This window comes from Engraulis encrasicolus, chromosome 9, assembly GCF_034702125.1.
Source record: "Engraulis encrasicolus isolate BLACKSEA-1 chromosome 9, IST_EnEncr_1.0, whole genome shotgun sequence".
Classification (NCBI taxonomy): domain Eukaryota; kingdom Metazoa; phylum Chordata; class Actinopteri; order Clupeiformes; family Engraulidae; genus Engraulis; species Engraulis encrasicolus.
In genome coordinates, this window is record NC_085865.1 from 54,535,919 (window position 1) to 54,557,455 (window position 21,537).

The 21,537-nt window shown below is 43.0% G+C and overlaps 1 protein-coding gene across 3 annotated transcripts; it reads left to right on the forward strand.

Moving 5' to 3' along the window:
* Window positions 1–4,193: 4,193 nt before the first annotated feature.
* Window positions 4,194–19,316, forward strand: zgc:113279 (uncharacterized protein LOC553749 homolog). 3 transcript variants are annotated; one of them, XM_063207432.1, is made up of 11 exons: window positions 4,194–4,488; window positions 4,789–4,907; window positions 5,090–5,114; window positions 5,240–5,286; window positions 5,465–6,222; window positions 7,831–7,936; window positions 8,191–8,337; window positions 8,990–9,050; window positions 11,735–11,937; window positions 15,308–15,391; window positions 16,007–19,316. In XM_063207432.1, the coding sequence occupies exons 1-11, from the start codon at window positions 4,425–4,427 to the stop codon at window positions 16,022–16,024; spliced, it is 1,632 nt and encodes a 543-aa protein (XP_063063502.1). In that variant the 5' UTR covers window positions 4,194–4,424; the 3' UTR covers window positions 16,025–19,316. The 3 variants fall into 3 exon arrangements, with proteins under 3 accessions (XP_063063502.1, XP_063063500.1, XP_063063501.1); XM_063207431.1 differs by lacking the exon at window positions 16,007–19,316 and having other exon boundaries at window positions 4,195–4,237; window positions 4,315–4,488; window positions 15,308–15,811; XM_063207430.1 differs by lacking the exon at window positions 16,007–19,316 and having other exon boundaries at window positions 15,308–15,811.
* The last annotated feature ends 2,221 nt before the right edge of the window (window positions 19,317–21,537 follow it).

Below are 21,537 nucleotides of genomic sequence, written 5' to 3' on the forward strand. Positions count from 1 at the left end.
AAAGATACGGAGACTTTGATCTTGAATGGAATTTGGGTAAGAAATATGCCAATATTATGTGCCATTTCAGATATATACTGTATATATTTTTTTGTTTAATGTATTTCCTTCATTGTGTCTGGTCAAGCCCAAGTCACAGAGGGATTATGGGCCGAAAATCTGTTGACAATAAAGGAGGGAAGTACTGTTCCATGGATAGGGCCTACTACTTTGGTGAGATGATTTCACCAGGTAGCTAGTAGTGGAACTGTAAGGGGTCTTACACACCAAGGCGGTAAAGCGTCGCGGAACGGGCACGTTTTTTACCGGCGTCGGTGAAAATACATTGAAACCTATCTGTCCTTACACACCAACCGGCGGTAGTCGGGCGTCAGCGGCGCGGGAGCCGGCTCCGCGCCGCGCTGCATTTGAAAAATAGAACTCCAGCGTATTTTTCACGCCGGCAACCGGCGGTGTCTCGTTCAAATGAATGGCAAAGTAGCACGCTAGCTTTAGCTGTGGGGAGGGTTTTGAACAGGACTGGCCGCACACGCCGACGCTGTCAGTGTGCAAGGCAGAGAAAAGCACGCCGGCCAAAACTAAGCAGAAAGACCGCGTCCGTCCTGCGACCGTTCCGTTCCGCCTTGGTATGTTTTGGCCCTAAGAGGTTTATGTAAAAACATTTTGGTTTATGGACCACATACAGCTCAAGTGGGATGGACCACTAATACATTTGCAAAATATCACGAATATCCGCTTCATATTGGAATCACATATATTTTTCTCTACAGATCTTTGGCCGGATTTAACCATCTTGCGGGCCGCTTCCAGCACCCTAGCCTTATGTTTGACACCCCTGGTATGGCAAACATTTATGACCAAAAGCTCTTTGGTGAAAGCCAATTCCCTCAGCCAGTTTGTCCCAGTATAGGGACTGGAGGTGAGCTAATTAGTGGGTGAAAGTTGCCTGTCTGCCTTCAGCAAAGACACACTGTAGCAGTTGAGAAACTGTTTTTATGAAGGGATGAGAGACCACAGTGTATCACTGAATCTGATGCTGTTCATATTGCCAGAATTCTGGGAAACAGTATTGGCCAACAAAGCCTAAAGGCGGTACCTACTTGTTTTTTTGCCAGCTTAGATTTCCAGACAGAAAATTCCCTTCATAAGACTTCTCTTGTCTTTTGGGAAAAGGTCTACAGGGCATTTCTCTGTGAACTATGACCTGATAACCAAGTGGACATGTGGCAAATGATAGGCTGTTACAGAGATGCCAGAGGGGAGGATCATGGCAAATAGAACGAAATAGAACAAAAAGAATTGAGCTATACTGGTAGTTAGTCTGCTGCAGCAGGGTTTTTTTTGTTGCTTTTTTCATTGGACATGGAAGACAGGAGACATGGTGTAGGAAGCCATCCAGGCCATATTCAAACCTGGGTGATCATGGGCATTTTAAGTTACCCTGTTAATGCCACAGGTTCACTTTTAGACCCATGTAAAGAGGACTGAGCTTGGTTCACTTCAAGGGGACTAGATGCAAAAATACCCTGACACACCATCCATCTCCAGTTACGCTTCTGAAGTAAAATGAAATTGATGAAGGGAACTCTAGGTGGCGCCATCCCTGGCTAATTGGCATGGAGGGACCTGGGAGGACCTGGGATCCGTATCTCGAAAGCGTCTTTGCTAACGGCGGTAGCAACGTCCTTCATAAGAGGAACTCAACTCTCTCTCGACAGCGACGCTCACCACTAAATCCAAGGGAATGGTGTTACGTCTTGAGACGGTCTTAAGACGGTTAGCAACGACAAGAATTGAGAAACGGACCCCTGGATAGGTGTTCTATGGGCTGTACTTTGCCGGTGATGGAAGCAGCGGTCATGGGCAAGCGGTTATGTCAGATTTGTAGCCCAAAGGTTGCCGGTTCGACTCCTGACCCACCAAGTTGGTGGGGGGAGTAATCAACCAGTGCTCTTCCCCATCCTCCTCCATGACTGAGATGCCCTGAGCGGGGTACTGCCCCGCCGCACTGTTCCCTTGGGGCACCATTGGGGGCTGCTACCTTGCACGGGTGAGGCATAAATGTAATTTCGCTGTGTGCAGTGAGCACTGTGTACTGTGGGATGCTGTGTCACAATGACAATGGGACTTTGCCAGGTGGGCTTTCAGAGGTGTCAATCCAAGGGCCAGAGAACAATCACCCTGACACACAGGTGCTCATTCGGATTAGATGATTGAGAGATGCTTGGTTTATGACAGTGCTTTTTCACTTTCTGAACCTGGGTAAGTGGTTCATCGATCCATGAAGTGTCACCAAGTATTAGTGCACTGGGGGGTTGGGGGAGCTTATCATGGCATGATGGCAGCGTCACAAATATTGATCCCTGGTTCACAATGTACACGGTAAAAATTGGAGTGACAAAATTCCAGAGTAAACGTTTATAACTCCCGATAAAGTGTTTACAGCACTGTGGAGAGTCCCATTATTCTAAATCATGTTAAATCAAATCATATTAAAAGTCATGGAGTCCAATTTTGTCGATGGCCAGCGTAATTTCAACTCCACGGCAAGACCCATCCTTCCTGCTCCAGGTGCCACCAGTGCTCAATATGTTTTTGCATTCATCAAGGATGCTTTGCTCCATTTAAGCCCCATTCATGGAGACATGGAGTGCTATCAGAGGATGGAGCGCGATTTCTGAAGATTTGCTTTGAAGATTAGTAGTATATCTCAGCTGGAGGCGGTACAGCAAGGTCCCCAGCTTAACGATGCAGGTCAAGCCTAAATCTGGCAGGTGCTCGATCAACTCTGCTCACATTCACACACTAACTCTCACACTAAAAAAGACATCCTGGGAACCGAACAGGATCCTCCACCTGCATTCTTCTACCGCACGCAAAGACAAAGTAATGACCTTGCTGCTTTGCAGATAAACCGACATTCTTTTAGGTGTTATAGAACATTTTTGTCATTGTCACTGTTGTTGACAACGTTGTTTGTTCTAGTATGTGTTTCATGTAAAAGACTGCACATATTCTCGCCACACCACACATCAGTTCACACAAACACATACACACACAAAGTACACACACCTTACTGCCCGGATCTCAGAATCCCACCTTGATTAACCTGTACACCACACACACACACACACACACACACACACACACACACACACACACACACACACACACACACCCACACACACACACACAAACACACACACACACGCGCGCGCACAAACAGACACGTCTCATCTCCTTCGTCTAAAACTGCCCCCACCCGATCTCGAGTCCTCCCAACTCAACCATGACTTCCTCCACTCTCTACTGTAAGGCCATCACTGTAAAGCCGATGTTATTGGGGGTGCAAATATGATTATTCTTTTTGTGAATGTGAAGTACGAAAATGCAATTGCAATTCGATAACTCCCAGATCTGTCAGAAATGTAGTATGATGGGGTCTGATCTGTCTCCCTGCCTGTTAGATCAGGACTGCTGACACAAGTCATCTGGGCCCAGGACAATGTCATCTGAATGGGCCCCCCAACCCCACACACAACATCATGAGAACCCTATTCAGGCCCCCCTTTTCCCTGCGCCACTCAATAACCACTGTGCCACAGCTTTCCAAAGTGATCAGGTTGGGGTATACCTTTATCTGTATAAGCTCCAGACTGTTGATGATGCCGATTGGTGGCTGACTTGAGAGACAAAACCTCACAGTGGCATTCAGTTCAGTTGAAAAAGACTCGCCTAAAATCAAACAAACAAAAAGACAACAAAGCACTTCAAAGACATGATGTCAAGTCAAGATCAAGGCTTGCCTGAAGCCATTGCCATTGAAAGTCTCACTCAATGTATGATTTCACACGGCGAGAAAGTAGGTCATGGCCTAAGCTATAATTAAATGCGTGATTGTAGGCCTATGCTTACGATGCATAGAAATATGTATCGTAAATAATATATGGTATGTCATGTTGACGCAGGCACAGTCCTGTTTTCTGACCCTACCATCGTAAAATCGTGTTTGTTCGCGACTTTCGCCTCTAGAGGGAGAGCTTTTCAGACGAAACTTCAGACGCATCACTGGTTATGGCCAACATGTGAAAGAATATGCATATTTATTGAACACTCCTGTACACGCCTTCCCACCGGAACTGGGACGCTGCTTATAGTTTACCAAACTACACCTGTGTGCATTCACAGTACACCTTGGCAGGCAAGCAGATACTTCTCCCTTTCTGGATGTTTACAGGTAGAGCAAGCACAGCATCAGTACATATTTCTAAAGTTGTGCTGTAAAAAATAATTGAGCTCCATCTTCTCCGGTAGGCTGCTGAAGATTCTCAACTTTATCGGAGTGAGAGACTTTCCCAGACTTTGCCAGGACACCAACTCTGATCGCAGGAGGCAAGAGTAGCTCCACCTGCCGCGCTAAGAAGATGCGCCCGCGAACCGATATCCAGACGAATGGCGACGGTGATGTGCCAACTCCACCGTCCAGCGGTAGGCTGAAATTTCATTACAATTAACTTAACTTGTAATATAGCGCGATCTTCAGTCGTGGGAAACACTCTCGAAAAGTGCTGTCCCTGTTATACCTAAATCAACTGTTTAACCAACACTTGGTGTTCTGTTCAATCAAAATGCCCACTTTGCGCAGGGAGCACGAAATGCTCGGATATTTCGTCTGTTCTCGATAGTTATTTGCTCTACTGTGCGGATAGTTAATGAACCGAAAATGACATTTAAGATGGCGTTTTGCGGCGAAAGAAATGACAAAGAATACCGCTTGGATTTACACAGGTAAACGATCTAGAGGCAAGACGGAGAAAAGCTACCTTGGTGTCAGAGTGCGAATGCCTGTGAAAGATATGCTGAGGAACATACGCATAGCCAAGGGCATGGATCCTAAGGACATTCAGGTAGGTTACGATTGTGCAGAAGCAATGTAATTATAAATTACAATATGTCATCTCTGCAATTTATTAGTAATGCAATGCAATGCACCATAGTATGTCCAACACAGTACTGTATGTTGGAGTTGGACCTTTTTTGACTAGACTGATGTAAAATATATGTTCATTCTTTTTCTCTCACACTACAGAGAATCTATGGGAAAGCCTCTAAAGGTACGAAAAGAAATGTTATTGAATAAAAAAAAAACAATAAACCAAATTATATAAAATAAATAACTTGTTTAGAAACCTATGTAGGATAGGAACGTGGTGGCATTTACATGTTCCTTTTTACACAGGAGACAAAAAACGTGTCAAGACCTCAGCAGAACGAAGAAACAACCAGGTAAACACCAGTGACACACACCTGTTCTCTCTCTCTCTCTCTCTCTCTCTCTCTCTCTCTCTCTCTCTCTCTCTCTCTCTCTCTCTCTCTCTCTCTCAAACACACACACACACACACACACACGTTTGTGAATCAATCATTTGTGTTCATCAGTTCTTTTTTTATCGTCACCCTTTAGAAAAAGCACACCATGGCCCAAGAGGAGCTGTCCATCATTGTGGAGGTGTTGGAGGAGGACCTGAAAGCCAGCTCCCCGGCCGAGCAGCCCAGCCCCTGTCCGACCAGCCCGACTAGCCCCCTAAGCCCAGGCTGCCCTCCCTCCCCCTGCAGCCCCGAGCCCAGCCTGCCCCTCAAGGACTTCTTCCCCCAGACCTACATGTGCAACCTCAGCAGCAGCAGTGGTGGCAGCCTAGGGAGCCCAGAGATGCCCATGACTCCTGAACCCTTCTCCCCGTGTTCCGTGCCCTCCCCCGGGTCTTCCCCCTCCCCCTCCCCCGAGGCCAACACCGTATTCTCCTTCCCCGGTGCCGAGTACCGCCAGAGCATCGCGCTCATCTCCGACAGCTTCGGGGGGTACGGCAGCGATGGGTTCGAGGACATGCGGCGCAGCCCCCCACAGTACACCTCCTCCATGTCTGACCCCCCCAGCCCTACCGAATACCCCCCCATCCACTCCTCCTCCTCCTACCACGGCTCCTACCTGCCAAGCCCAGAGCCTGCACACTACGGCCTGGGGAGAGAGCACGGCGGAGAGGGGGTGCTGGGGTTGGGGAGAGGTTCTCCGCCTCTCCAGGGGCAGTGCTGGCAGCGTGGAGGAGGAGGAGGAGGGGAGTGGAGGGAGGGGTTCTACTTCTGGAACCAGCTGGAGCGGGAGGAGAACCAGCTGAGATGGATCTCCAACCGAGAGCTGATGGCCACCGACGAGAACGGGAAAGTGTGAGTATTGTGGTGGTGGTCACAGTTCACACACCTGTTGAGTGTGCCGTGGGATTTGTTTGTGGAGCAGCAACTTTGTTACACTCTGTGGGCATGGACACTTATACACACACAATGCACACACACACACACACACACGCGCACACACACACACACACACACACACACACACACACACACACACACACACACACACACACACACACACACACACACTGACATTTTCTCTCTCTCTCTCTCTCTCTCTCTCTCTCTCTCTCTCTCTCTCTCTCTCGTACATGTACACTCACGCACACACACACACACACACACACACACACACACACACACACACACACACACACACACACACACACACACACACACACACACACACACACACACACACACACACACACAGTGACTATGGCAGTCACCTATCTGTGTAGGTGTAGATGTGCATTTTTCTTCGGACATTCCTTAGTCACTCACACACACACACACACACACACACACACACACACACACACACACACACACACACACACACTGGCACTCCTTCACATTCCCGTCTTGGTATATTAATGTGCGTGGGAGTCGGAAGTATTAGTAGCACCTTTTATACTGACATGTGAATGTCAGCTCAAAGTGTTACCCAACATCACTCTGATACAATGTCCCAATGAGTGGAAAAATACAGTTTCATAATCCATTAAGATGAACACATAAGAGACTGATATCAGTTCATTTCTATTACTGAGTTGATAATTGGAACTGAATTGCAAAACAATCTGTCAAAGAGTTTATGCTTTTTCTAAATAGCTTTGGATAAAAACACATGTGGCAGGTATAAAAACACATATGGCAGGTATAAAAACACATATGGCAGGTGTACTGTGTAGTGTATTTTGTGTAGTGTAGTGTAAAGTTATGTAACGTGTGCACAGGCTGCCATGTAAGGGAAATTGATGTAAAGCAGTGTAAACTGATGTAATGCATTGTAATAGACTGTAAAATAACGCTGTAATATTACGCCCCCACTGCCGTGAAGTAATGTAAAGTTAAGTAAAGTAATGTAATGTAAAGTAAAGTTATGTTAAGTAAAGTTATGTTAAGTAAAGTAATGTAAAGTAATGCAATGCCACTTTAACTGTATTCCCACTCAATCCACTTGTGTCTTATGTCCAGGCTGCCATATAGAGTAAAGTAGTGCAGTGTCAAGTAATGTAATGAAGTGTAGAGTAATGTAATGAAGTGTAGAGTAAAGTAGTGCAGTGTCAAGTAATGTAATGAAGTGTAGAGTAATGTAAAATACTGTAATGTGAGGAGTCTGTCGCTTACACTATGCCCTCTAACGTCCACTAATGTGTCCTGTGTCCAGGCTGTTACATGTAAAGCAATGTAAAGCACAAACATATAAAGCAACGTTATGTAAAATAACACTGTGTAAAGTAACGTAATGTAAAATCAAATAATGTAGAATAGGCGTAATGTCATGCAATGTAATGTAAAATAAATAATGTAATGTAAAGTAGCATAATGTAAAGTAACGGAATGTAAAATAACATAATGTTAAGTAATGTAATGGGTCCTAGTCTAATTTCCACCCGACTTGTGTCCCATGTCCAGGCTGCTGCACCGGCTGGTGGAGGAGGGCAGGCAGGCTCCCGTCTACATCGTGGCCAAGAGGATGGCCGCCATGATGCAGCTCGATGCTAAAGACAGCGAAGGAAAGGTAGGAAGAGGAAAAAAGCATAATAAAGGTCACAAAAGACTTGGACAGTTGTTTTATTATTATTGTCAGTCAACAATACACCTGCCGTGTCTGCGATGTTTTTTTAGATGTGTTATATACATGCCAACCTCCAAGTACCTGTTGTAACTGACTATGTTCCCCTACTGTAGCTTTACTGTACTACTGTATGTAATAACTATATGTGCGCCTTATACAACATGTTCCTGTTTTCATGACTTGTGTTCCCTCCATAGACGGCGCTGCACCTGGCTGCCCAGAGGAACCAGCACCTGATGGTGGCGGACCTCATCAGCCTAGGGGCCAATGTCAACGAGAGGGACCGCTATGGGAAAACATGCCTGCACCTCAGCGCCGAAAACGGCTATGTGCGGGTGCTGGAGGTACGGACACGTAGGCTGCTTCACTGGGTCACTTTTAGTAAAAACGGGTGCTCATAAAAAAAAAAAACTTGGGTGGCTCAACAGCCATGTCAAGATGAAAACAACTCTATAGGCGCTCCTTAGTCTTTACTTCAGTTAAAAGGCCTTTATTAAATTCTGGCTACATATATCATAACATTGTTACGATATTACTGTCTAAAACATTTTAAGACAGAGTTATCACCATTTGGGTAACAACAGGCTTAAGGTAGACGCTCAGCATAAGCAAATTAAAATCTGTCACTTTGGGGCTTTACTGTTTGGGAATTCTTCACTTGTTGGGAATGTTGTACTGAATCATTGGCTAAAATGACTTTCACTTTGAGAGTTTTGCTCTATGGGATTTCTTCAGAGTTTGGGAATGGGTCTCTACTGCATGGGTCTGGGAATTATTTACAGTTTAAAAACTCTCTACAGGTTGGAAACTCAGTTCTGTTTGTGAATTCTGTGCCTGTGTTTGGGAATCCATTACTGTGTGGGTATGTGCTACTGTTTAGGAGGGCATTACAAGGCAAACACGCTTCCTGATGTCAAATTGACTTTAGCCACATTGCCGTTCCACTGCCAACATTTGTCTTCAAGTCACATATTGTTGTCTGCGTACCTTCTTCAGGTGATCAAAAACTCAATGAAGGATGGGGTCCACGTCAACCTGGAAGTCAAGGATTTGAATGGTAAGATATTGATTTATGCATGGCTCTTGTTCACCCTTAGCTTCTGACAAAAAGTGTAAGCATTACATTTCATTGCATAACTCATCAGAGACGCTTTGAAATAAACTGTGCTAGCTGCTGTGTTAGCTCTGAGCATGGTCCATTGCATTACATTTTGGTACAATGTTATGTCACATTACACATTACATTACATTACACTGTGTTTCACATTGAATTACCAAGTGTTATGTGCTGTGTGTAGGTTTGAGTGTGTTGCAGTGTTGCTTTGACTTTGAGCAGATGTTACATTGTCTTACTGACAGTACGTTGTTACATTACATGGTTACATACATGGTGTTACATCAGTCATTGTATTACATTATACTGCAAGGCATTTGCAATCCCCCTAGCAAGTGCCATTGTGCAGGGTTGACTGTGTTGCAGTTTCAAGTAATGCACTTTTCATTTTATGACATTATTTGACATTATATTACACTGCTCACCGCAGTGAGTGCTTTCTCTGTTGTGTGTGCAGGCATACGCGTGCTCCATAGTGCAGCAGTGGCTATGACCTACAGTATGTACTCTGTACAGAGCTGAGCGTGCTTCAGTGTGACATTGCATTATATTGCTACCTTGCATGACATTACAGTTTTTCTCGATTGGTTTGGCTAATTTCTTGAAACTGAGATGACATTCTTATAACCATTGGGTCATTTGGCCAAACATTCTTACACTTCTGCACAACACTTCAGATAACTAGCAAAATGTCATATACCTCCCAGAACAGCTCATTCTTGCATCAGCACTAAACCTTCTCCCACATAAATAGTCAGTACCATAAAAATGGCATATATCCTTCTCAATTGGTTTGGCTCATTTGCATTCATTTAGTCATTCTGTCAAAATAAACTGGATGGTTCAGCATAACTACATGGATCCTCATCACTTGCTCATATCACTCCAAAAACAGTTTACCCGTGTGTCGAAACTAAATTCCTTCCACAGAATGCCGTTTGAAAAAATGTCAAGAAATTAGCCAAACAACAGAGAAAACTGTGGTATACACGGTCGTAAAATTATTTTCTACAAACTAGTAAAGTTACAATACCATCTGGCCTGTTGAACAATGTCATAAATTTACTGTTTACAGTAAAAAAAAATCTTAAGATATTATGTCCTTGACTGATTTGACAATTGTGTAGACTACTTTGCTTATGATGACTCATACAATGAAATCATGCTGACATGTTTTGGAGAGGGCAACCATTAGACTGAGAATTGTCTAATTCGTTTAGATAAGAAAGGTCAATTTATTTGGAAAATGTGCTAAATGTATGCTCAATGTGTCAACTGTAGGGTACTTGTACATAGCCATCTGCCGAGATGTACTAAACATTTGAGACATGTACAAAGCATTTGAAATTTGATGAAAGCAATGAAAAATGCCATTCTGTTGTGGGAAATTGCAAGTTGGTTTGGAGATTTGTCCGTGTTGTTTTGAGAATGTCATCTCAGTTTCGAGAAATTAGCCAAACCAATCGAGAAAAACTGTAAGTTATTATTACATGACATTACACAATATTACATTGCATCACATGCATTTTTACTAGTATTTATTAGTATTTAGTATTTACTACTGTAGTATCACGCCTACATGTCACTACATAACATAAAGCCCATTGGGAAACTCCAACTACATTAAAGCTCATTGGGAAACTCCAGCCCCCATTGTCATTGTGACACAGCACTCCACAGCACACAAGTGAACACTGCACACAACGAAATTGCATTTATGCCTCACCCGTGCAAGGGGGCAGCCCTCAGTGGCGCCCCATGGGGAGCAGTGCGGTGGGACGGTACCATGCTCAGGGTACCTCAGTCATGGAGGAGGATGGGGGAGAGCACTGGTTGATTACTCCCCCCCACCAACCTGGCGGGTCGGGAGTCGAACCGGCAACCTCTGGGATGCAAGTCTGACGCCCTAACCGCTCACCCATGACTGCCATGGACATAACATGTGTTGTTATTGAGTGTGCAGGATAGAGAGGTGTGCTTCAGATTGCCGTGGTGGCCCTGGGCAAATGTTGTATGATTATATTCTTTTTACATCTTTCCATGTGCTGGGTGCAACGTGTTTCCCACTCACCAGCTTGTGTCTTGTGATTGTGGTGCAGGTTTCAATATGCTTCAGAGTGCTGGAGGCAGTTGCCCTGAGCAAACGACACGTTACTGTACGTTACGCCCCTTAGCAAGTGCTGAGTGTGCTCCACAGTGCAGAGTTGTCTCTGAGCAAATGTTGCATTACTCATTTCTATACAGTAAAGGTCACTATCCCGAATATGAGGCTTATGATCAAATTCAGTATAAGGTGTTTAAATTACTACAGAGAGTGTTCGGGATACTGATATCACGGTTTGCATTAAAATATCAGTACTCTGATTTCAGGGCTGTTAAAAAAAAATCTTCAAATGCGTGTAACATGGATCCAAGCAATAATGTTCTCGGGGATCCGTATTCGGGATAAGAGTAGTCCACCTAGTACATCCCGATTTCTCAAAATCCTGAATAAGGGCTTATGCAGGATACTGAAGTCGGGAGAAGGTGTTTAATTCGGGATGTGGGAATATTGCTAAATGTTATGTAATCTTATATTACATTACCGTATATTCCATTACAGTTAAGTTGTTGTTGTTGTTGTGTAGGCCTGAGTGTGCTCCAGAGTGCGGCGGTGGCCCTGAGCTGTACAGTGAGGGAGGAGGAGCAGAGGGGTCTGCAGAGCCACGGCCACAGCCTGCAGAGCCACGGCCACGGCCTGGGCCCCTCGTGCATACAAACCCTCCGCAAGCAACAGATGATGGAGACTCTGGAGTGCCTACTTCAGATGGAGAGCAACATGCACAATGTGGTGAGTCAGGTGCTGGTTACACGGATGCGGATATTTCTAAATGCCGATATGCTTTTTATCCTTTTACGTGTAAACGCGACGTGGAAAAAAAATTCTCCATTGTGACAGGTGCATTTTACCCTCCCAAATGGGATATTTTTAGAATCTGAATTTTGTAATGTGCATTCTAAGACTAATGCCAAATCCCATTTTTATTTTCTACCCCTACCCCTACGCCTTCCCCTAGCCCCTCGTCCGTTCAAACGGAGCTGCAAGGCGTAGGGCTTGAAACGCAACCCCTACGAATTGAGACACCCCTTCAACAATCATGGAAGGACTCCCATAGCATTCAAAAACCAGTCATACGGTTAAGCCAGCGACATTGCTTGTAATTACTCACGCAATAATTTTAAAAAGGACAACGGTGTTGCGCAACCCTCGCAAAACCTTCATGACCTCCATGCATTGTGTTGACCATGGCCGTAAAGTATACTCCCGCAGCCCCCGCGGTGCGGGGGGGGCCCTGCTCGGGTGAGGGCCCCTGGCTAGGGGGGAGTAGTTCCGAAGACATTTAAGGCGGGCCCCCCCTTACGCGAGACAGGGCCATATCTGTGTCGTCAACACTGAGCTGATGGACGCTGCGTGTGAATCAACTCTCTCTGACATGTTCTCTGTGATTTAACTTTTAAATTGTAAAATCCGTTAAATAAACGGTCCGCGCACACAACCTCCACAAAAAACGCTCAATTTCGCTAATTGTCCGCGAGCGCCGTAGGGTGGGACTGCACAAGTTATCAATTTAAGATACAGAGAACAGCGTGCGTCTTTTCCCTCAAACACAGCTCTGTCACAACATCGTAGCCTAGCCTTAATGAGACCACACGCTGGTTTTTATGGGGTGGAGACTCAAGAACAAGTCAGCAACACATTTTGCAGTATTCAGAAAAAGAGAAACTACCAACCGGTGCGTTGCTGCACAGCTGATTCGGCGATGTCTTCTGCCTCGTAATATCCTCACGTTTCTTCATAAACGTGCGATTCAAAGGTTACTCAAAATAATTCTAACCTACTGAATCTTTATCTCTTATACTTTCCCAAGAGTCCCAAACCCTACACTCCTTTCACCTTTTTCCTTGATACTGGAAAGTTGTCCGTGTTTGCAACACGGCCGGCATGGAGAGTCTGTTCTCTCGCATCACGTTTGCAGATCAGTAAAAAGCGTCTTGAAATTACGGTCAGTAGGCCTACATTCATTACAAATCGCAAACTTACAGCTGTCACGCAAACTTAGAGCTGTTGGAGAGGCATTCAAATGTGTGAACTCAGGTTTGCTACACGGTGAATGGATTTGATGAGTGAGAAAGTAACTTCACTAATAGCCTAGCCTACTATTTATTGATTGATTGATTTAGCCTATGTATTTATGATTGCAGTATTGGTTTTTATATTCATATGAATAGGCCTGTGTATGTGTGCGTGTGTGTGTGTGTGTGTGTGTGTGTGTTGCGTGGTTGGGGGGCCCCAAGTGTTTATGTTACGCCACTGGTGTTGACATTAATATAGCGATTTTTTCACATGTGTTTCATGGAGAAAAGGGCCATCACACAGTGGGACAATGTTAAACTTAGTACAATAGAATAATTATTACCACTTTAAAAGTGTCAATTACGGCGGAAAAAAAAATTTGTGCGCTGTTGCGGATGCTGTGGCTTCCCGCCAATTTTTAAAGGCATTCGTAATGCATTCGGGGAAATCTGTCGTAGCCCTCCGTTTGGAGTGTGGTGTCGGAAGATCTCTGTTTGGAACGGTAGAAAACCCTTCCCCTTCCCCTTACGCCTCTGTCTTAACGTGAAATGGGATGCCACTACCACACACATGAACGCGCAAAACGGAGGGGAAGTGGAAAGGCATAGGGCTAAGGGGTGAAATGGGATTTAGCCTAAGTTGATGTGTAAACGAGAGGCAAAAACCAATATGTTTTCAAAAATATGCCTATACGTGTAAACAGCCTCTCAGAAATGCATTGAGGTGATACTGACTGAATGATATTTGTAGCCTTGTAATGCAGGTCATTCCGCTAGTCATTGAAAAGACGTTACTACCACAGTACTACACTACTATAACTTAACTACCATAGTACTACACTACTATGTATTTTTAAGTGATGAGTTCAATATGACACAATTAAGGTGTTTTTTCTCAGTATGACTTTAAATTGCATAATTCCATTAAAATTAGAGTGTACCGTCACACCGGTGTGACGGGAATGTTCGGGCAGTGAAAGTTCTATAGAATTCTGGGCGTCATTCAATACAATTTGGAATTTTATGGTGCATTCATGTGTTCTTCCGAAGTAGATATTATCTAGTTGCGAAGTGGTATTTACAAGTGCATTGCGTTCATGTGCTTTTTTGATGTTGTTTACAAATTAAAGATGGCGAACCAGAGTGAGACGTTTTACTAAAATGATTATAGACTGTTGTTCATCAGCTACAGCAAGCAAATAAATTAGGAAGTCAAAGGTAAAAAATCTGTATATTTTCTGACACTGTCATTTACCATGACTGTCTAAACATACTGAATGCCGGTTTTTGAGTATTTCAACTTAGCGGTTGCCATGGCGAGAGTAGAGCCAACTGTTGTGTGCGTCATCATCTCGTAAACTCGTTTCTTAAAAATGTCTACGAGTTGCCCAGTGGTTAATACCAGAAGCGGTGGCGTTCATGTGTGCTTCGAATGTCGGCGTTTGGTATTTACGATAATTACGAGACCACATGAACGGACTATTAGCATTTTGCATTGTTATAGAACGCATTCTTTTTATAGAATGTTCAAAAACCCACCCTCTTAAAGGTTAAAATTAGAGTAGTGGTAGAGCAGATATATTTTATGTGTCATAGAAAATTAAGGAAAAATACAGTAAATGAAGGTAGGCCTAGATGTATTGTAGAGGTACCATATTGTATAGGTGTTGTTGAGGTTATAATATCATGTTTGTGATTTGTAATCATGGTTCATAACTGAGCCAGAGCGAGAGAGACAGAGAGAGAGAGACAGAGAGAGAGAGAGAGAGAGAGAGAGAGAGCCTCAGACCTAAATAGGGCAACTTGATCAAGTCTTGGGACTGCAGGGAGCTCAAGCAAATCCGCTACAAAGAGTTTAATTGCTTGGGTCGATGAAGAAAGGGCTGCCACCTGCATGATGGGGTGGGGTGCTCTTAGGCACAGCTGTCAGCAGACCCACCCAAAAATGCTGTTGTAACTCCTCTCCTCTCCTCCTTCTCTCTCTCTCTCCCTCTCTCTCTCCCTCTCTCTCTCTCTCTCTCTCTCTCTCTCTCTCTCTCTCTCTCTCTCTCTCTCTCTCTCGCTCTCTCTCTCTCTCTCTGTTTTAGCATCATGGCCTGGGGCTTCATACCAGTGCGCAGTCACTCATGTGTGAGCATGCAGGTGCCTCTCCCCCGCCGAGCTACAGTGTGGTAGGTCCCAGTCCCACTGCACACAGTATACACAACTTTGAACTACAAAAACAACATCACACCTCAGAGTAACTGTTATTGTTCGTATAGTAGGGATGCTATAATAACTTCACCTTAGATGAACTGTCCTTTTTTGATAGTAGCTACACTCTGGTCGAGCTACTCACCCCAGAGAAACAATCTTATCACTCCCCTCAGAGTAACTGGCCTTTGTTGTAGATTAGAGTAATTTATATTTTGTTTTTTTTGTTGTACACCTACCATAATCTCATTATTTTAAAATACCTACTATTGCTTATTTTGGCCCTAGAGATAGCTTTAACTCTGCAGCACTTATGCAAGCATGTTTGTGCACATGTTTTTTTGTTTTGTTTGTTTGTTTGTCTTTTTACATAGGACTGTTCGGTTTTCTGTCATGTCAAGCAACAAAAGGAAGACAAACACACAGGTCATACTCCTAATCCTTATCAGATTGCCGTTGCTTAACTCTCTCTCTCTCTCTCTCTCTCTCTCTCTCTCTCTCTCTCTCTCTCTCTCTCTCTCTCTCTCTCTCTCTCTCTCTCTCTCTCTCTCTCTCTCTCTCTCTCTCTCTCTCTCTCTTTCTTCTGTCCGCAGGCGATCTGCAAGACCTAGCTGCATCTCCTCATTCCACACGCGAGGTTCTTGTGAACTTCACATGCGTGTGTGTGTATGTGCGTACATGTGTATGTGAGAATGAGAGATTGGCGTCTGCAGTGGTCGGAATGCAGTGTTGTTAACTGACGGTACATGTTTCTGGTTTAATACAAGCTTGAACCTGTCTCAGAAGAGAGCTCAGAAGGAGAGAAAGGAGGAGAAGAAAGCCAATGGTAATTGGGTTGCCAGTTGTTTTCCATATGAAACAGACATACATGAAACTTACAGAATGATTCATACAGTATGGTTTTGACGTGTTTTATTTGGCACATACCATTAGAGCAGTGGATCTCAACCTTCTCTGAAGGAATGCCCCCTTGACCTCATCATAAACCTAAAACACCCTCTTTACCCCATCATAAGCCTGCCAAAGCCCGGCTTAGTATTAAAAATAAAATAGACTCCTGTCCCCCAGAATCAACTAAGCACCGCCCCCTCTCAGCTGTATCCTTCTCAATGCCCCTCTAGGGCTCCCTAACGTTAGAGAACACTTCTTCAGTGTCCCATTTCTGATTCGCCTCATATGAGTAAACTCACAAACATTCCATCAACAATGCTTTATATGTTGTAATTGAAGCATTGTAGATGGAAAATGTATGTGTGCCTTACTTTTTTATATGAGACATTTTTAGAAATTATCCACTTTAATGGGTAGTGTGTGCCATGTAAGACAACATACGAATGATTGTATAATACTGCATGAATGATTTATATGTTCCATGTATTTCTCTTACATATGGGTTGTTAGTGAGTGGAGCTTACTCTTCTGAACGTAAGGTCAAGTCTATGTATTATGCAACCGGGGTGCTTTTGCAGAGTACTGCAATTGCCCCAGTAGGTTGCTCATTAGCTGGTTTCTATGAAACTTTCTCTGTTTGTTACATTTTAGTGATACAAAACTGCACATGGGCCTACAATGCCGTGCAGTTTACTTATATGTGTGTGTGTGCGTTGTGGATTTTAGGGTATAGCTGTGCTAGCTTCCCTGCGTTGTCGTGCCTTAAAAGTTGAATGATTATTTCAAAAGCATTAACCAAATTCATGACACCATTACTATGGTAGTACTACATTACTAAGTCTCTTTGATGACTATTACTGTGTTCCACTGGTTCTACATGCATTGGCATGAAGTGAGTCAGTGATCAATTGACAGATACATGTTTGAAGTTACACAGTAAATTCTGCAGTGCTCATTTAACACTTAGAGAGTTCATTTGAGTCCATTTGGACTTAAATGAACTCTGTAAGTGTTGAATTAACACCACAACATTTACTGTGTATACAAGTGTGACTACTAGGGCTGTGCTGTGATACACCCGACTCACGATTTGGTTTGTATCATGATCTTTAACCCACGGTTCGGTACAACCCACAATATTTTTAAATGTAATTTGTAATAAATTAATTTGCTGTTTTCACATTTACCAACATTATGAGTGGAAAACAATACAATAGGTGATATAGGCTATGGAATAGTTGACGCCAGGCTACTAAAATGAAAAGAAATTTCACTATAATAATGATAATTTGAGACTAAGAAGTGCTATCCCCTCATAGCATGTGGTTCTTTACTTGACTGAAGGATAAAAGAACTTTGAAAGGGTGTGCTACGATTCTGTGCCACAATTCTGTCTTCTTGCATATTTATTGAAAAAAATGCCCCCATTGGCACAATCTGTGACACAATGTGATTTAACAGCCCCAAAAGGAACACGCAAAAGTGCACGGTTCCTTTGATTATAGGTTATGCACACGCGCATACACACTCAAAACCTGTGTTAATAATAAGTGAAGTTAGCCTCGTTACAGTATACCCGTATTTCGACAATGTGCTACCCATCTGTTGTGCAGCCCATCACTCCCACAGCAACATGACCTCACAGAGTTACGTGAAATGAGGCTCTGTGTCCATTTCACAGAATTGTGTGAGATCAGGCTGCCCACAGGGTCACTCCAGTACTCTAAGAGTATATAGGTGAGGTAAAGTGAGGGGTTGCACAGGGTGGCATGCACCTTTTTATATTTTTCCTTTTTTACAATTTTAAATCTTCTTTGTGTTGTTGAGCAACTTTTTAAAGGTGCAGACCGGAATTTAATGTCAAATGTGTTTTTAAATCTAGATTTTTGTCAAAATTTGAAATGTAGCCTATTGTTCTTCTGTTGTGCTTTAAAGCACGTGACTTTTAGCTACAGTACACAGAGTCCTAGATGTGTTTTGTAAAAGTTTCAAAATGTTTTAAGGTGTGCCCGATTCCCCAGGCAATGGAACAGCCAAGTACGGGCAGGTTTACCACACAGCCCATCTTGAACTCAAATATGTATGTGCATGTGTACTGTAGCATCACGGCTAGATTCACTGAGGCATACGTGTATTAGCTACCATAATTCCAGACTGCACCTTTAAAAATGCTATTGCATTATTGTGTTGAGTTTAAAGGTTATCTTTTACACATTACTGTTTTTGGTTTAAAAATCCTTATAGGTTGTGGGTTGTAAAATTTTGAAACCATTTCAATGACTCGTTTTAATTTGCCATCGTGTATTTACATTGACTACTGTTCTTATTTTACAATTTGTAACATATTGGGTGGACTTTTGTTAAGATGTATTGAGATTAGTTAGGACTATTATATCATATTAGTAGTCTGCTGAATCCTAAGGCCAGTGAGGCCTTTGTTAAGAATTTGTATTTTTTTAACTGTTTTACATGATATACCACGATATTGCATTTAGCATAGTGACATAGAGGAACAGGGACATAAATGCCTGCAAATGTTTATTTTATATATGCAGTTGATATTTTGTGACAGGATTGTAATGTTCCGGGCATAGGGTATATAGGCCTAGTGTAGTCTTGGTCTCTGTATAAAAGAGGTCTTAGAGGAAGGTGTTGGTTGTCATTTTTTGGGTGGATGGAGTTTTGGACCAAGTTGTAATAGCATAGAATCTTTATTACTGGTTTTACTTTACTTTATTGGCTCATATTTTTTTATGTTTTTTAACGCATGTTTTTGTCATTAAATGTTTGATTATGGTCTGTTGTGATGTACTAGTTGTACACACAGTGTAACTGGTGGTTGGGGAAAATATATTTTTGTTATTTGTTCTACAAACATTTAGCACTTTTGTCGATAGAATCACAAGCAACTTAGAAAGAGTCTGTAATGCCATTTTGTTCCATGAAAAGATCTCATATGAGCTCAGATCTCCTGTTTTTTGTCAAACAAATAAAGGTAATCTAAAGCACATACTATTCTCTATGGATTCTCATGGTTTATGTGTTCTTAATCAAATTTGTGTGGGCCATTTACAAACTTGATGGAGAAACTTTCTGTGAAACACATTCAAATAAAAGTACAACTGACTTTTGAAGCAGTAATGCCCCTTGAACACCATTCTCTGCATGGCCCGAAACACATGTAGCCTAGACGTATTTTTTGAAAAGAGAGAAAAGAAAGATTTTAAAAAGGTTAATAAAACATGGCAAATCTATTTTAAATACATGGGTATACAGCATACATTATATAATTGTTTTGTATAGCAGTGGTTCCCAACCAGGGATATGTGTACCACTAGGGACAAGCAAGGATGTTGCAGGGGATGGTCAAATGTCATAATAACAAATGCATGGAGTATACGTAGTCTTATTGGAATAGACAAAGAGATATAGAGCATGACTCGTGGTATGGCAAAGGGGCTTATACTTCTTCTTACTTAACTTTTACTTTACTTTCATGTTGCAGGATACTGCACATAAATGAACATAGCCTACATGTGCCAGATTAAAGCACAATGGCTAATTTCCATCTGGTGTCCAAAATAGGCAGGCCAGATGTTTACAAGCAGAGAAATGAAAAGCACAGACATACACTTTAAACACTGTTAGTTAAAGAAATAAAGAAAATATACACAAAGCCAATGAACATGTCAACCCATTTTAGCATAAGGCACCTGCAAAAGCTGCTGGATGCCCAAGGCCTTGTTGGAAAAATGTACCCTCTGCCTACTTTAAACTTGGGTTTTTTTCGCGCACCTCAGCTGGCAGGTGTGTCGAAGATGATCCATGGGTCACTCAGCAGACAACTTGAAAAAACTCCCGCACATTTAGCTGTTTTACTTTAATGAACGACGTTTTGGTACTAGACCTTCATCAGGCAGATGAACGACGTTGCGGTACTAGACCTTCATCAGGCATTGCCAGATGAAGGTCTAGTACCGAAACGTCATTCATTAAATTAAAACAGCGAAATGGTCAGTGTGCGGGAGTTTTTTCAAGACCCTCTGCCTACTAAAACCTAAATATCTCAGCCTCCAAAGCACATAAAAACATGGAATACGTTGCACTTAAAAGTTAGGACCCCCATTTGCATTACAATGTTTTTATTAAGCTCTAACATACCCACATTTTTAATAAAAACACTTAAATCAAAGGTCAAACAACGTATACTGTACGCAGCATCAGACTGAAATGGGTCAATAAAAAGAAAGAAGCCCTAAAATAGGCCTGTCCTTTAGTGCTGTGTGTGCTATGCTGTGTGTGTAGCAGCCAGCTGGTCTCATAGGATTCAATTGCTAATTGCTAGCAAGGAGGTAAAGACTCAATCATTAGAGGTGTACAATAAGCTTATTTCTAAAAATGGCACGGTATCACTTTAAAGGTGGCTAAAGAGGGACATACTCTTATATGCATTGGTATTGTGTCCCACAATGCACTGCCTTTAATGCGGTTTTCCTCCACAAGACAATGCTGCTCTTCAGGTACATATTACGGTCTCTGTTTCAGTGTGATGTTATGTACTCCCACTGTACAAAATGATGCCGCTGGTTTTGCGTAGCAGAAGGTTAGGACTATACAAACCCAGGACTTAAAACCTGGCTGTGTCCTGTACAGGGACGAATTATGACTCCATGGGCCCCTGGGCCAGACAGTAAGGAAGGCCCCCTCCATGGGCGTTGATAGTTTCCAAAAAGATTCAGGGCTTTAGACATGAAATGAGAGAGCTTGTGTTTTTGTGGGTTTGAATGTTTGTCCCTCGAGAAAATTTGAAAACACATTTTTTTTTTTTAAAGTGCAATCTACAACAGAATATGACAATGGAAATATAGAGGGTTGGGCTTTAGGTCCCCCTTGGTTCCATCCTTGGTCCTGTAGAGGTATTTCTAACAGTAAATGTTTTCTGGCCTCACCCTACCCTACCCTCACTTCTGGTTTTAAAAATATCAGGGAGTGAAAAACCTGACACACCGCCCAGCGCTGTCACCTTTGATCAAAGCTTTCCCTCTTGTTTGCTCCAGTGCTTTTGTGTGACGGTTGAGTGCCGCCGCTTCCGTCATTCTGTCATTCCACTGTCATAGCAACCAGGCCCAAAGCCACTGTTATTATTCGTTCGCTTTGTAATTATGGGATCTGTTTTTAACATAAGAATGCATTTTGCTGCTTGTTCTTTTTTGTACACTTATACGTGTCCTGT